This window comes from Gastrolobium bilobum, unplaced genomic scaffold (genome assembly GCF_033153095.1).
Source record: "Gastrolobium bilobum isolate Gb01-03AN ecotype WA unplaced genomic scaffold, APGP_CSIRO_Gbil_v1 utg73541, whole genome shotgun sequence".
Taxonomy (NCBI): Eukaryota; Viridiplantae; Streptophyta; class Magnoliopsida; order Fabales; family Fabaceae; genus Gastrolobium; species Gastrolobium bilobum.
The window spans coordinates 30,589-46,371 of NW_026898791.1; the positions used below are offsets into that span (position 1 = coordinate 30,589).

General features: G+C 37.1%; 1 protein-coding gene across 1 annotated transcript; it reads left to right on the top strand.

Annotated features, from left to right (window-relative positions):
• Window positions 1-5,000: 5,000 nt before the first annotated feature.
• LOC133284150 (mitogen-activated protein kinase kinase 9-like) lies at window positions 5,001-5,954 on the top strand. The gene has a single exon (XM_061481141.1). It carries the CDS (start codon window positions 5,001-5,003, stop codon window positions 5,952-5,954), a length of 954 nt encoding a protein of 317 aa, XP_061337125.1.
• The last annotated feature ends 9,829 nt before the right edge of the window (window positions 5,955-15,783 follow it).

A 15,783-nucleotide genomic window follows, 5' to 3' on the forward strand; every position in this document is an offset into this window, starting at 1 on the left:
TCCCAAGGTAAGACGTTTTGATGTCTTACCTGGGATCAGACACCTGCAAGGAGATTCCCACACCCTCCTTAAATAGAAGATATTCCCTTACACGATGGAGGCAGCAACGCCCGACACGTTGACACGGGCCCGCCCTGTGGCGATCGCCCAAGCAGAGGATCTCACTCCTCCCAAGAAGAGTTGACCCTCCACACCAACCCACAAGGTAAGAACTCCCACCTCTTCTATAAGTACTGCCCAGATGACCGTAAGTCAGGTATCACTATTCCCCCCTTTTTACTGTATCACCATCACATCACACACCACATCCTACTTAGTCCATTCATTGGGGCTTGGCTGGTTAGCTTGGTCTTTACCTGTGCTAATCACCATACCCATACAGAGATTTAGCTCCCTCACAGGAGACATAGTGGGTTGAAAGAGGCCTACAGTACGATACAGTACAACTTTATTCATCATCCTCTGGCATTTAGGCCCAGAGTTTTTGAGCCCGAAGGGCATTACATTGTAGCAGTAATTGGCCCTTTCAGTAATGAAGGCTGCTTTTTCTTGATCTTCTAGGTACATTGGGATCTTATTGTATCTGAAATAAGCATCCATGAAAGATAACAATTGGAATTCAGCCGAGTTGTCCACTAGCTGGTCTATGTTGGGCATATGATAAGAGTCCTTCGGACATACTTTATTTAGGTCTGTGTAATTCGTGTAGACCCTTCATTTTCCATTAGGCTTTTTCTCCATAACGATGTTGGCGAGCCAAGCCGTATATTGGACTTCACGTATGAACCCGACATCTAGTAACTCCTTAACATGCTCTTCTAAGACCTAGTTCCTTTCTGGCCCTAGTTTCCTTTTCTTTTGTGCTACTGGCGTTGATCTGGGATAAATTGCTAACTTATGGCAGCAAAATGTTGGATCAATGCTTGGAATCTCGGATGACTTCCATGCGAAGACATCTGTGTTACTTTTAAGGAATTGAATTAATTCTTCTTTGACACTGGGATTAATGGTCTTACCAATTTCGGTAAATGACCAGGTTCTTCCCCCAACACAAGGTCTTCCAATTCCCCATCTGGTTCTGGTCTGGGGATCGCTTCTTCCCTCATATCCAATTCAACCATATTGACTAGTTTACTTGAATGATGAGGGGCTGCCTTTTTGTCAGCTCTATCTCCAGGACGAATCCGAGGTGGACTCAAGTGTCCATCTTCGTTTCCTTTGATGGCATCAAAGTAGCACTCTCTTGATTCTTTTTTATCCCCATGAATAGTGATGACTTCATTCTTGTTTCTTACCATCTTTATCTTTTGATGCTTCGTGGAGACCAGCATGTCCCATTTATGTAAGGTTGTTCTCCCAAGTATAATGTTATATGGAGAGGGGAAGTCGGCCACAATGAACCTTACGCGTTCTGACTTGAATGCTTCTTTTGTTCCCAGGGTCAACCTGAGGTCTATGCAGCCTTTAGGATATGTGTTTTCTCCATTAAAAGCTATCAGGGTTGTCTTACAAGGTTTAAGATCTTCCATGTCCAGGTTCATCTTTTTGAAGGCCTCCCATAATATGATGTCGGCACTGCTGCCTGAATCTATGAAGATCTTTTTAACCCAGAAATTAACCAAGGTTCCAATGATAAACATGCCATCAACGTGCCCTGGGATGATCCCTTGCATATCCTCCCTTGTGAAGTAGAGTAAATGGGGATATGGCTTACTGGGATCCTCGTTAAATTTTGGACGTTCTCTGATCCGGTCTCTATCATCCGTGATTCTCCCCCGGGAATCCTTCTTTTTATTGCCAACTTGTTCTTTTTCTCTCAGGGCTGGGCTTCTCCTTCTTGAACTTACCTTTTTGTTCTCTTCACCCAGCGCATTCGCTATTTCCATTTGTTCGAGTTTCAGATACTTCTTTGACCGGGTTCTGAATTCCTCCACCATTCTCACAGGATCTTTATAGAATGATTTTGCCAGTCTAGATGATCCATCCAACCCGGCTACAATGAGGTGGACATGGACGTTTTCCTGCAATCCCGATACCTGCAAGGCTACATCTTTAAACCGGTTCAGGTACCTCTGGAGGTGTTTCTCCAGGTTGCTATCGTATCTTTCCGAGCACAAACTCGGACTTTGGGTGTTTTTTGCTTGTTGCAAAATTCAGCAGGAACTTCTCTCCAAATTCTTCAAAAGATCTAATGGAGTTAGCAGGTAAGGTTTAGAACCATGCCTATGCAGCCCCAGTTAGGGTTGTAGCAAATATCTGGGATATGATTAGTTCATCAATTCCACGGATATACATATCCTTGTCGAATGCATCTATATGGACCTGAGGGTCCTGGCTTCCATCGTACTTCGGCAGGTGTGCCGAATCAAATTCCTCGAAGAATGGAGCATTTAATATTTCGCCAGTAAATGAGTTGTTATTGTATCGCCCCTTACTGTACTTTCTTCTGTAAGCATCGGGTTCCACGCGCCCTCTAACTGGTTAATCATCTTGATTAAGATGTGTCCCATCTCTGTTTCTCTGCATATTTCCACTTGTTGAAGGATTCTGGGCCAGAGGTTGCGTGTTTACATTCTGGTTGTTCATCCCATGCTTCCCGAGTTTGGGTCCACAGTAGTTCCCGCATTTTTCCTTCCCTAGTTTTCAGCCTCTGAAACCCAGATTTGATCATCCGGGTTGTGATCCCTATCGCGGCCATTACCATCTCGGCCTTGGACCCCTTCTGATCCTGGTCCTCTCAGCCCCAATAATCCTTGCTCCAAATCTTGCATCCTCCTCGCGTTATCCTCTTGAAATCTTCTCACTGTTGAAGGTTGTTACGATTTTCCATATCTTCCATCCATCGCAAGATTACGAGGAATGCATTTTGAGCAAGGCGGGAATCAGGATCTGCAACGCGGGCAGCAACGTCCGTCGGGTTTTGAGGAAGAGGGTTATTCGGAGCTGGATCTGCAACTCGGTTGCGAGGGACTGGCGTAGAGGCTGTGTCTGAAACATCCTCGCTAACATGGACCGCGTCAAAGTCCACCCCGTTTTTCGGTTGGTTTTGAGGTTGGCTCACTTCTTCCAAAACTGGATCAAGCGGCTGATTAGGAGGCTGTGGCTGCTAGCTATTGCTCCTTGTACGGACTGCCATCCCTAGTCAGATTGGTGGGATTATCGAACTTTGTCGTTCCCCACAGACGACGCCAGTGTTCTGTCTTGGAGACATAGATGTCTAGGCCAGTGCGCTAGTATATTGATCTTGGATCTAGTGCCCTCTCCAAGGTATCTATGACGTAGATACCCTTGAGTCAAGCAGATCATTGTGCACAATGAAGCAGTAATGGCTTTGCCAAAAGGGGGTGTGTGTGCGCACAGTGACAACATAACAGTAAGAGAGAGTGTGCGAACTATAGGTTTTACCCTCATTTATAGGGTTTACCTGTGGGTAGTAAATTATGGACCTTTAGTTCCTCTGATGATGGCCCAGATCCATCTGTCACGCTGTCGTATTTGGATTGGTATCCTTGATGAATATCTTTCCATATTCATACATGATTTAAATTTTAGATTGTCCCTTGTTGGGCCTGTTCGTCAATGGGCCCCTTATATGGGTCCATAACAATAACATTTATAAACACAAATATTGTTGATTGTTATGAAATAAATAAATTAATAAAACTTTTATTCTAATTGAATGACTCATTGGGCTTTGTTTAGTTGCTTTCCTTTTCTTCATGTTCTTACCAATTGACCACGGGAAAACTTTTCAATGGCTCTCGTAATGGTTTTTATTTTATTTTTACCTTATCAAATGAGAGAAAACATTTTCTTCTTTTCTCTCCACTCAATCTTTGTGTACTTCTTTTCTTTTAAACAAAACGAAGCATTAGGGCCAGTTTCAATAAATACACTACAATTGCTATCAAAAGAATTTTCAACTTTTCGTATTTTTTTATATATATAACTACCCTAATTATCTAGAGGTAACTTTTCCTACTTTAACTTTATGGAGCATTTGGTAGCGAAGAAATTTTTTTTTTATTCGAGAATCTCGGGTTTCAGGAATATGGTGAGAAAATGAGTTTATCGGAAATATTATCAAAAAGTTGTTTGGTAGGCTAAAATATTTCTCGGAGTGTTGGGTTAATTTTTCTAGTACTATGTTTAGTTGTGTTAAATTTTTCTTACCACTTGATGATATTCTTCAATGATATTTTAAAAAAAAGTTACACATAAAATAAAATTTTGGGAAAATCAAATTCCTAATTTGTTTTTAAAAAAAATCTTATACTAAATATGGATAAATAAGATTATCACATTTAATTTTTCGAAAATTTAAAAAAAAAAAAAAAAAAAACCTTTTACCAAATGCTTCCTTAATATAACTCTTCCCAAATAGTCAGAACATGTATTTATGTAAGAAAAACAAAAAAGAAAAGAAAAGAAAGAGAGTCGCATTTAAGGTCTACTATTTCAGGGGGTCTCAAAGTATTTTTATTTTTTTTTTAATTATTTTTACCCCTTTTTTAGTGCCTTATGCATTTAAGGTTGACTATTTTTTCCTCTCAATTCTCTCTATTAATTATCTCTCAAACTAATTAAAGCGTTAGACCAAATTTATAATTTGAATAATTGATTCAGTTAGGTCAAATTTATTATATCTCAAGCATCATTCCTTCATAAAACTAATTTCAAGAATGGCCTTCTTGATGTCTCATATTTAACTCTCACCCTCTCGATAAACATTTTTTAAATTTGGAAAACAAGAAGGTTCGAGAGCTCATTTCCATAACAAACACATAATGTAACATTAACGATAATTAACTGTATAACCGCAACGTTAACTTTTTTGAATTGTTATTCTCCAAATCCTAATTCGATACTGAACATAAAAACATTAAATAGTATTATATATATAATTGACCACTGAACAAACAACACATAACACTCTGAGTCTTATTTCCTTTCTTTCCAAAAAAAGCTCTTCAGTCTTCACCGTAGCCAAACCACCGCCAATGGCCATCGTCCGCCCTCGCCTCAACTTCAATCTCCACCTCAAACTCCCAGAAACCTCTGAGATACGCCCGTGCTTCACTCTTCCCATCCTACCCATCACCACCAAATCTTCCGGCGGTGATGCCATTGCTCTTGATGACGTTGAGAAACTCGCCGTCCTCGGCCACGGCAGCGGCGGCACCGTCTACAAGGTCCGCCACAAAAAGACTTGTGTGATCTACGCCCTCAAGGTCATCCACTGTGAATCCGATGCAGCCGCACGCAGCCGCGTCATCTCTGAGATAAACATCCTCGCTGCCGCCGACTGCCCCTACATTGTCCGGTACCATGGATCCTCCGTGCAACCCTTTGGCGATGTCTCAATCGTAATGGAATACATGGACTCAGGCACGCTCGAAACAGCCCTCAAATCCGGCGGTGCATTCTCCGAACGGCGACTCTCTGCCGTGGCACGTGACGTTCTCAACGGCATCGCGTATATCCACGCGCGCAACGTGGCTCACCGTGACCTGAAGCCCGCAAATATTCTCATGAATTCAAACAATGAGATCAAGATTGCGGATTTCGGAGTCAGCAAGCAGCACGTGTCAGCGTTCACGTGCAATACTTTCGTGGGCACGTGCGCCTACATGAGTCCGGAGCGGCTTAACCCGAATGGTGATGGCGGGAACTATAACGGTTATGCTGCTGATATATGGAGCTTCGGTTTGACCCTCTTTGAACTCTATGTGGGTCACTACCCTTTTCTTCACCCGGGTCAGACACCCACCTGGACCAACCTCATTTTCGCGATTTGCTTCAGTGACCCACCATCCCTGCCGGAGACTGCATCGCCGGAGTTTCGCAGCTTTATGGAGTGTTGCCTCAACAAAGAGTCCGGTGAAAGGTGGACGGCTACTCAGCTCTTGACCCACCCATTTGTATTTGTGTGTCAAGATCCGGAAACTTGTTAATTTGATCGACCCGATATTTTTGTTTGAATCGGGTCGGGTCTGTTAGTTTCAGTTGGGATGAGCTCTGTTTGTGCAGGGGAATTTCTAGTTATTACCCTTTTTTTAGTTGCTGTACATTCTCACTGGATTCTCTTCTTTCCTTTTCTTTTCTTTTTTTCTTTTTCTTTTTCTTTTTTTTGGATTTGGAAAATCATTCCTTTTGTTTTGTATATTGTTCTCTGTAGTGTTTGGAGTATTCAAAATTCTGCCGAAAACAAAATTGCTGCTGAATAAAACGAATGATTACCTTACCATCAATTCAATTTTGTCTTGCTGTTTTAATTTTTATGAACACGTAATTAAGTCGCAATTATTATGCAGATTATTTATTTTATCTTATTTCATAGATATTGGGAATCATCAAATTTCGTAAGAGGTACTAATGTGAGTTCATATTTTCTCATGTGTGTCTCTATATCTATATGTAATTTTTTTTTTTCTTAACAATGTTCCTGCATATTATGTTGGAGAAATATTATGTTGATGTTGGGATGAAAAATGTTATGCAAACATACATTTAGACGGTTAAAATTTGACTTGGAATGAACTGATATGTTCAAGGGCTCCTAATGGTAGGATGGTGTTTATCCAACAAAGAATGTTGATTAGTCTTAGCTGAAAAATTATATGGATTAATCATCAAAGTATGCCTTAACTTCAATGAAGAAAATGGAGTGGAAATGAAAATGAGAGGAGGCATGTATGTCCAAATGAAGGTAGGTGTGTGGAAGTTGGAAGGTGTAATATTCTAAAATAATAATTGTATAAAAATAATAAAGAAATAAATAAATATATATATAATAAAATAACAAAAATGATAAAGAAATAAATAAATAAATATATGTATAAAATAAAATAATAATAATGACAAAATAACATATATATACATATATATATATATATATATATTAAAGTATTAAATAATTAAAATAATATAATAGTAATAATAAATAAAATAAAATAAAATAAAATGTTGATTAGTCACCTTGGGGAGCACCAGTGCTCTTTGTCAAGAAAAAAGATGGAAGTATGAGATTGTGTGTGGATTATAGGCAATTAAATAAAGTCACCATTAAAAATAAATACCCTTTGCCCAGAATAGATGACCTTTTAGATCAGTTGAGATGAGCCACAATATTTTGAAAAAATAGATTTAAGGTCAGGATATCATCAAATTAGGATTAAAACTGAAGACATTCCAAAAACAGCCTTTAGGACTAGATATGGACATTATGAGTATCTAGTGATGCCTTTTGGATTGACAAATGCTCCAGCTGTATTTATGGATTATATGAATAGGATTTTTAGACCTTACCTATATCAATTTGTAGCAGTGTTTATAGATGATATTTTAATATATTCCAGGAATAAAGAGGTGCACAAGGAGCATTTAAGGATAATATTACAAATTTTGAAAGATAAGCAATTGTATGCCAAACTTTCAAAATGTAAATTCTGGATGGAAGAAGTTAAATTCTTAGGACAAGTTATATCAAAAGAAGGTGTGACAGTTGATCCTAGTAAAATTCAGACTGTAGTACACTGGGAGAGACCTAAGACTATCACTGAAATCAGGAGTTTCCTAGGATTAGCAGGATATTATAGAAAATTTATTAAGGGGGCGTTTGGTTGAGGAAATTTTTTTGGAATAGTAGGGAAATGTAATAGATAGAGAAATGATTGGAAAGATAGATAAAGTGAGATAGGTAGAAAAATGTAAAAAAAAGTTGTTTGGTGGGGAAAAACTTTACTGGGAAAATTAGGTAAATTTTAGGGTATGTATGTTTGGTTGGAGGTGAGAAATAGATGGGAAAACAATGTTAAATTACTAAAATAACCCTGATTTTAAAATTTAAAAAAAGACCACAGCTGTCAAATTTGCTTCTACACAAGGGTATATTGGTTACACAAAATTTGCTTTAGCCGTGGTTTTTCAAAAAACCACATACGAAACAGCTTTCCAAACAGTGGACAAAGCGTCTTTTTCCTAACAATTTCTCAAAACCCATGCATTTTGGATCACTAGTTTTTTATCTGAATCCATCTAACCAAACATGTCTTTTTTTGAATCCACACGCCACATGCCAAGGAAAATTGGAAAAAGATGCTTTCCAAACACCACTTAAAGGATTTTCACAATTAGTATTACCTTTAACTAGGTTGACTAGAAAGGGAATCCCTTTTGTTTGGACACAAGAATGTGAAGATTGTTTCCAAGATTTGAAGAATAAGTTAACATCTGCACCAATTTTAATAACTCCCGATCCCTTAGGAAAATTTGAAGTTTATAGTGATGCATCTAGAAAGGGGTTAGGTTGTGTTTTAATGCAAAAAAGAAAAGTTGTAGCTTATGGGTCAAGACAGTTAAGGCCTTATGAGGAAAATTATCTCACTCATGATTTAGAATTGGCTGCAGTAGTTTTTGCACTCAAGATTTGGAGGCATTATTTATATGGAGTTAAATTTGAAGTTTTTAGTGATCATAAGAGTCTTAAATATTTGTTTGATCATAAAGAGTTGAATATGAGGCAAAGGAGATGGATGGAATTTTTGAAAGATTATGATTTTGAACTAAAATACCATCCAGGAAAAGCAAATGTGGTGGCTGATGCCTTAAGTAGAAAATCTCTTCATATGTCATATTTAATGATCAAAGAAATGGAATTATTAGAAAAAATTTGAGACATTAGATTATCTGTAACTGTATTGCCTCGAAGTTTATGTAATAGTGAAATAAGGATTGAAAATGAGTTAGTAAATAAAGTTAAAGAAGCTCAGCAGGAGGATTTTAGTTTAGAAAAATTATTGGAGCAGGAAGGATTTACCAAAGAAGATGATGGTTTAGTAAAATTTTAAGGAAGGATTGTTGTACCTAGGAAGGAAGAATTGATGAAAGAAATTTTAAATGAAGCACATAGCAGTAAATTTACAATTCATCCTAGTTCTACTAAAATGTATCAAGATTTGAAAAAGATATTTTGGTGGCCAGGAATGAAAAAGGATATTGCTGAATATGTTTCAGAATGTTTGGTTTGTCAAAAGATAAAAATTGAACATCAAAAACCCTCAGGATTACTTCAACCATTAGACATACCAGAATGGAAGTGGGAAAGTGTAGCAACTGACTCTGTAATGGGATTACCAAGAACTCAGGAAGGATATGATGCAATTTGGGTAATCATTGATCGATTAACCAAATCTGCTCATTTTCTACCAATCAAAGCTCAATACAATATTGAGAGATTAGCTCAGCTGTATATAAAAGAAATTGTCAAACTTCATGGTATACCTTTAAGTATTGTGTCAGATAGAGACCCTAGATTTACTTCTAGATTTTGGGGATCTTTGCAGCAAGCATTCGGAACCAAGTTAAGACTTAGTACCGCATACCATCCTCAAACTGATAGTTAAACTGAAAGAACCATTCAAACTTTAGAGGACATGTTGAGTGTAACGCCCGACCACTTGCAAGAATCAATGACTGTCCCTACACACTAACACAAGACTTTTCAGCGTGCTTTGTCCTCACTCGCAAATTTCCCGGGAAAACTTCCTAGGAGGTCACACATCCCAGAATTGCTCCAAGTCAAGCACGCTTAACTGTGGAGTTCTTCCGATCCGGGCTACCGAAAAGTAGATGCATCTTGTTAGTATAGGTAGTACCAATTAATTCTTATAAGTCATTCCTAACTGTACCGTCCCATACCAGCACAGTCTCTGGAATCCATCTCTTTTGGGTGTTGATTCGATTCATTCATGAACCCCCAAGCTGCAAGATTTGGCATGAGTCGCTCATTGTCCGTGCCTTTCGCACCGGCGATCACTCCCTGCCCTTGCCAGCTCTTGGGATGTTACATGTCCACCAGCTTCTGCCTAGTTCGTCCTCGAACCACACCGTACTGGAAGAGAGGCCCGGCTCTGATACCATTTGTATGTAACAGCCCGTTGTACACCGGTATTGTTAACATTAATTATGATATTAAGCGCAGTTACAATCACAGCAATTCATTTATAAAAATGCGAATAAACTTTTTCCGATTATTACGCGAGCATTTAAAACAATAAAACGCGTAATAATTAAAAGCTGTGACTATAACTGTTGACTCTTGCGGAATATTTATTTTCTATTTGTACATTACACTTTACTCAATATAAGTTACTAAGGGGTTCCCATAAACCCACTTAGCCAATTATTAAACTGTACGTTTTTACCCTTTCGAACATGGTTCACTCATTAATTTTTTGCGAATACACCGTAGGCCTTCTTCTCAAATTATATTTTTTTCTTACTTAATTCCCTTTTCAACAAGCTATCACACGCTCAATTCGGAGCTCATTTGCTCCGGTTATCGCCGTTTGAAGTTGGATAAGCAAAACAGTCAACCAACCCCAAAACAGCTCAAAACCTCTCTCATTCTCTGAATTACTGCACTGAATCCACAAATCCAATTGCCCTCAAATTTTTACACCATAAACTAGACACCTCAATCTTCGATTTGATATATCATACGCTTAATTTGACGGAGAAACGAAGCGGGAATTAATTTCCCAAAACTGGTCCAGAACTGCCACATGTGCAGTAGGCACATGAGAAGTCTACGTTCCTCCATTTTTTTTAGGTCGAAGACCAACCCAGATTTTTCCCAAATTATGACACAAGGTAAAGGACATCTCAACCTTCAAAATGGCGTATGGAACGTCCCTATTGGAACTATGTGGAGGGAGATATGCTCTCCTGAAATTCGTCCAAATATGCCAATTCTACAGAAAATTCGTTAGAGTTTCCTTTGTTTTTCCTTAAAATCCCCAATTTGTACAAGCTCATTTATGCCGCAAATATACCTAATAATCACATAATAATACAGTAATAATCCAATGGGTGGCACACACAAGGACCAACAACACCTTGGGGCACTTACAACTCAATCCAGTTTATAGTTATTAGACACATAGCTCACTTTAATCATTCTTAAATAGTTGCAATCACTAATATCATTTTCATGCATTTTTTCATCATACTTGTAATCATCATCTAAAATATGGCTTAAGGCCCTTCCATCATAACTTGTCATGCATCAAGGTACAATTACAATATTTGCTTTACAACTTACAACTTACAAATTAAACTTAATTACAATCTTCCAATATTACAACTTAAATACAAATGGTAAAATAAACTACATGACATGACTACTAGACTTAGGCAAAATGGCATGAACAATTATGCTAATGAAGCTCATCCTACATACATATGAGATGTTCATGCCCTAAGTCTAGCCTAGGCCACACGGCCAACAAAATGCAAAATGTTAAGCACTCCACTGCTCACTCTGCGGGCCTTTTGCCTGCTGCTCCAGCTCCACTGCTACCTCCTGAAATAAATGCCCTGAGACGGGGTGAGATATACGAATATATCTCAGTAACCTAGAGGTTCTGGAGAAAACTCCGTCCAATGGTTCACTTTGATGCATATCAATAGTATAAAACAACCACTTTCAAAACGGGATAAAGCAAGGGATTTAGAGAAACTGGGAAATATCGAGATACAAAATACGACGATGCGGGATGGTAGCTACCAATACCACGCACGCCCTGGGCATATATAAGCCTACGGGTATCATCCAAGGTGTGTTCCAAGAACCACAACCATGATGCCCAAACCAACCATAACACCTGAGACATTCCTAGTGTGCTCCTATCCGGATCACACACCACGACCCTAGGTCAACTGGAACTCCCTCACGGAGACCTATCCAGTGGAAGTCCAAAATTTCCCGAAGGCTAAAATTGTCTACTGGCCAGAGACTCGGTACATAAGTACCCACTGTAATAATGCATGCATGCTCATGTTGTCCTACATTACTCATATACACTCCCTACCGTTGCCATCAACCGGCAAGGTGGAACAGAAAAGGGGAACAAGCTCCAGTACCAAGAGGTTACCTTAAATAGTTTTCTCACTAGCTCCGCAGCAACTTATCCCTCAACTTGGTACACAGCAGAATGCCTACACAGAGGACATTCCCAATCACTCACAATTCAAACAATACATGCTAATTTACAATTATACATGCATTGAACCAATTACTTACCTCAGTCCACTTGGTTCAGGACCAAAGGCAACTCACTGATTCAAGGTTCGAGATTCAAGTTGACGTACGGCAACCTATACAACCACGTACAACCATCAGTGTACGTCAAATTACGTCAAAACGCGAAAAATGCGAAATCCTCCCCATCCTCCCTTGATGGTTCAGCCATAGTAGTGTTAATTAGAGATTTGTTTTTCTAAATTTTCTTTCTCATTTTATTACTCATCCTTAGGTTGCCATAAGGCTAATTCAAGTGTCGTTTTGTCGTTTTACGTCTTTTAAGCACTGTTTTACCAAATAACTCACTATAGGTTCACTTATGTCTTTAGACTCAATTTATTAATTTCCATTGATTCTTCCACTATCAATCCCTCACACAACCCATCTAATTACCATTTGATTACGCAACACATGATCCCTATAATTTTTCCAACTCAATTCCTCCACTTTCATAACATAACCGATTTACACCATTGCACACATCCAAGGATTTCCATCTATTCTTACAACTCCACACCTCAACCAATTACATTATATCATCATTCAATCATACAACAACTCATTATTAACTTCACAACACATTTTCCAAAATTCCATGTCATGACCATAAAAAAAAATCCTAAGTTAAAAATCATCAATTTTCACTTAAAATTTTCATTGCATTTCTAGCTTTAATACATCATTCTAAGGCATTATCATCTAATACACATTTTCCAATTGAGCTCCCTAACACAACACATCATCAAATCAAGCTTTAGGTTTCCAAAAATTCAATCACAATTAAACCATGTAAATGGGATGGAAACATACTCACAACAAAGGCTAGAAGCTACCCCAAGACTCCTCCAAGCAATGGAAGCTCAAATTACTCCATGAACCTCCATTTTTCCCAACAAATTCGAGTCTGACTTTGGCCTATATCTCCCCAAATATGCGGTTTCAAGGCTCAAGAGTGGTACCAATGTGTTTAGAAGGTGATTTCCATTGAATTTCAACACAAAAATCAAGGGATTTGGTTGAGAAATGAAGGATTTATCAAGGAAGAAAATTTTGAACCTAAAATGGCTAAGGATAAGGGGCTGCACGGTTTTGGGCTGAAAGGAGGGGAGAGAAGGTGATGATGAATAGTGCTGATGAGGTGGATTAAGTGGATTTTAAGTGGGGTGGGTCCCACGCCACCTCACGCGATTTAAAACTCATCCGGATTTCTCTACGATTCCACTAAATGTCCGTAAATTCACAACCTATTTAGAAACTCTAATTTTTAACATTAAACATTCTCCTTTAATTATACTTGATTAGGTGAGTCCGGAGTTTTCCGGTCGTTCGGAGAAAACACTGTTTTAAGCTATTGCGCGCGACGTTGGCACGCTTCCCCAAAATGACTTAATTCCATTAGATTTTATCAAAAATCGTATTTCCTAACTCAATAGACCATTTATAACTCATAATTGAAACCTAGAGCTCAAAACTCCACTGGCACGTTTTACGGTGCAATCGAACCGCGGTATTTTTACTCGCGAAAAACACTATTCACTGATTTTTCTGAAACTTGTCTGTCCACTCAATTTTTCGTTCTGAGTCCATTTCCAGGTTATTTCTATCATCTGAGACCTTCTACTCAATTTTTATCTTCCTAGGGTTGCGTGTTGGCTAATTACCGTTTTGCCCTTTCTTTGTATTTTGGCCTAATCTTTAGGATTTTCACTAATCCCTCACTTAGTTACTCACTTAATATTTTAATATTTGATTTAGAAATGTGAGGTGTTATATTGAGAGCCTGTATTTTGGAGTAGGGAGGTAGTTGGGATAAATACATGCCACTAATAGAGTTCGCCTATAATAATAGTTACCACTCTAGTATTGGAATGGCTCCCTATGAGGCACTCTATGGAAGAAAGTGTAGATCTCCTGTGTGTTGGTATGAAAAAGGAGAAAAACAATTGTTGGGACCAGAATTAGTCCAGGAAACCTCGAGACAAATTCAGATGATAAAGGAAAATCTTGAAAAAGCACAAAGTAAACAGAAAAATTATGCTGATAACAGGTGAAAACCTTTGTCTTTTGAAGAAGGTGAACATGTTTTTCTTAAACTTTCTCCTACCACAGGTGTAAGTAGAACCCTCAAAGTTAGAAAATTGAGTCCTAGGTATATTGGTTCGTTTCAAATATTCCGAAAAATAGGACCAGTTGCTTACCAACTTGCTCTTCCACCTTATCTTTCCAATCTCCACAGTGTTTTTCATGTTTCTCAGCTTAGAAAGTATGTCTCAGATCCCTCTCACATTCTAGATATAGACTCAGTACAAGTTAAAGAGAATCTGACTATTAAGACCAGACCAGCTTAAATCCTTGATAAAAATTTGAAACAATTGAGGAATATGATGGTTCCATTAATCAAAGTACATTGGAAAGGACTTTCACCACTTGAAGCGACATGGGAAAAAGAGGAAGAATTACGACAAAATTATCCATATTTTTTTTAGCAGGTATGTCAAAATTTTGGGACAAAATTTTATTTAGGAGAGGGGAAACGTAATATTCTAAAATAATAATTGTATAAAAATAATAAAGAAATAAATAAATAAATATATATATATATGTATAAAATAAAATAACAAAAATGATAAATAAATAAATAAATATATATATATATGTATAAAATAAAATAATAATAATGACAAAATAACATATATATACATATATATTAAAGTATTAAATAATTAAAATAATATAATAGTAATAATAAATAAAATAAAATAATATATATATATATATATATATATATATATATATATATATATATGTAACTAGCAACGTGTAAAAAAAAATAACTAGCAACTAGTAGAAAAAAAAATAACAATAAAAAACAATTGAAGCTTATCAAAATGTGGATCTTCTAGATATCTAGTAACGTGTGAAAAAAAGATCAGAATGATAAGACTTGTATTAAATGCATTTATTACATTAGTAAATAATAGTTAGATTTAGACAAAATTTTAGTTAGTTTGGTTAGAAATCAATTAAATGTAATCATTAGAGGTAGTCAAAATAGTCAAAAAACAAGGGCTATATATATGGGTACATATGAATCAGAATAAGAAGAGAAGGAACGTAAACGTAGAAAAGCAAAAAAAAAACGATCCGAAGAACAGCGAGAAAGAGAAGTAAAGGGAGATGTGAAGGTAGTATTGAGAGAGTAAAATTTTCTCTCTATTTTCTTCCTTTTAGTTATATATTTTTATTTATTTAAGAAAAATGTAATGCTGTCATTCTGCCAAAATATTTTTTCTCTTCTCTTATTAAATATTATTTGCATCTATATTCTTACCTTAATCTTTCTTTTAATTCTGTTTTACCTCTTATGTTATTAGTATATTCATTAAATTTTAAATTTTCCTTAGTAGTAAGATACAACAAATTATTTGGTACCAAATAAATATTAAAAGAATGTGTAATTTTAACTGTAATGTACTGTTGTGAACTGACCCATACAGTTTTGAGAGGGTAAGGGACGCCTTATCATGGTTTAAGCTCCGCCATACAGAACTTTTCACATGCAGGAAACCCACATAAATTGGGTATTTAAATAGTTCCAGTTAAATATTATACAGTGTAGTGTTTATTATTATTCTATTGCTTTTTCATTTTCTATTAATTGAGAGAATGATATTTTCTGTTACTACAGCTGGAAATAG

Coding starts and splice junctions, on each gene's coding strand:
- LOC133284150 (XM_061481141.1), top strand. CDS start 5,001: ATGGCCATCGTCCGCCCTCGCCTCAACTTCAATCTCCACCTCAAACTC.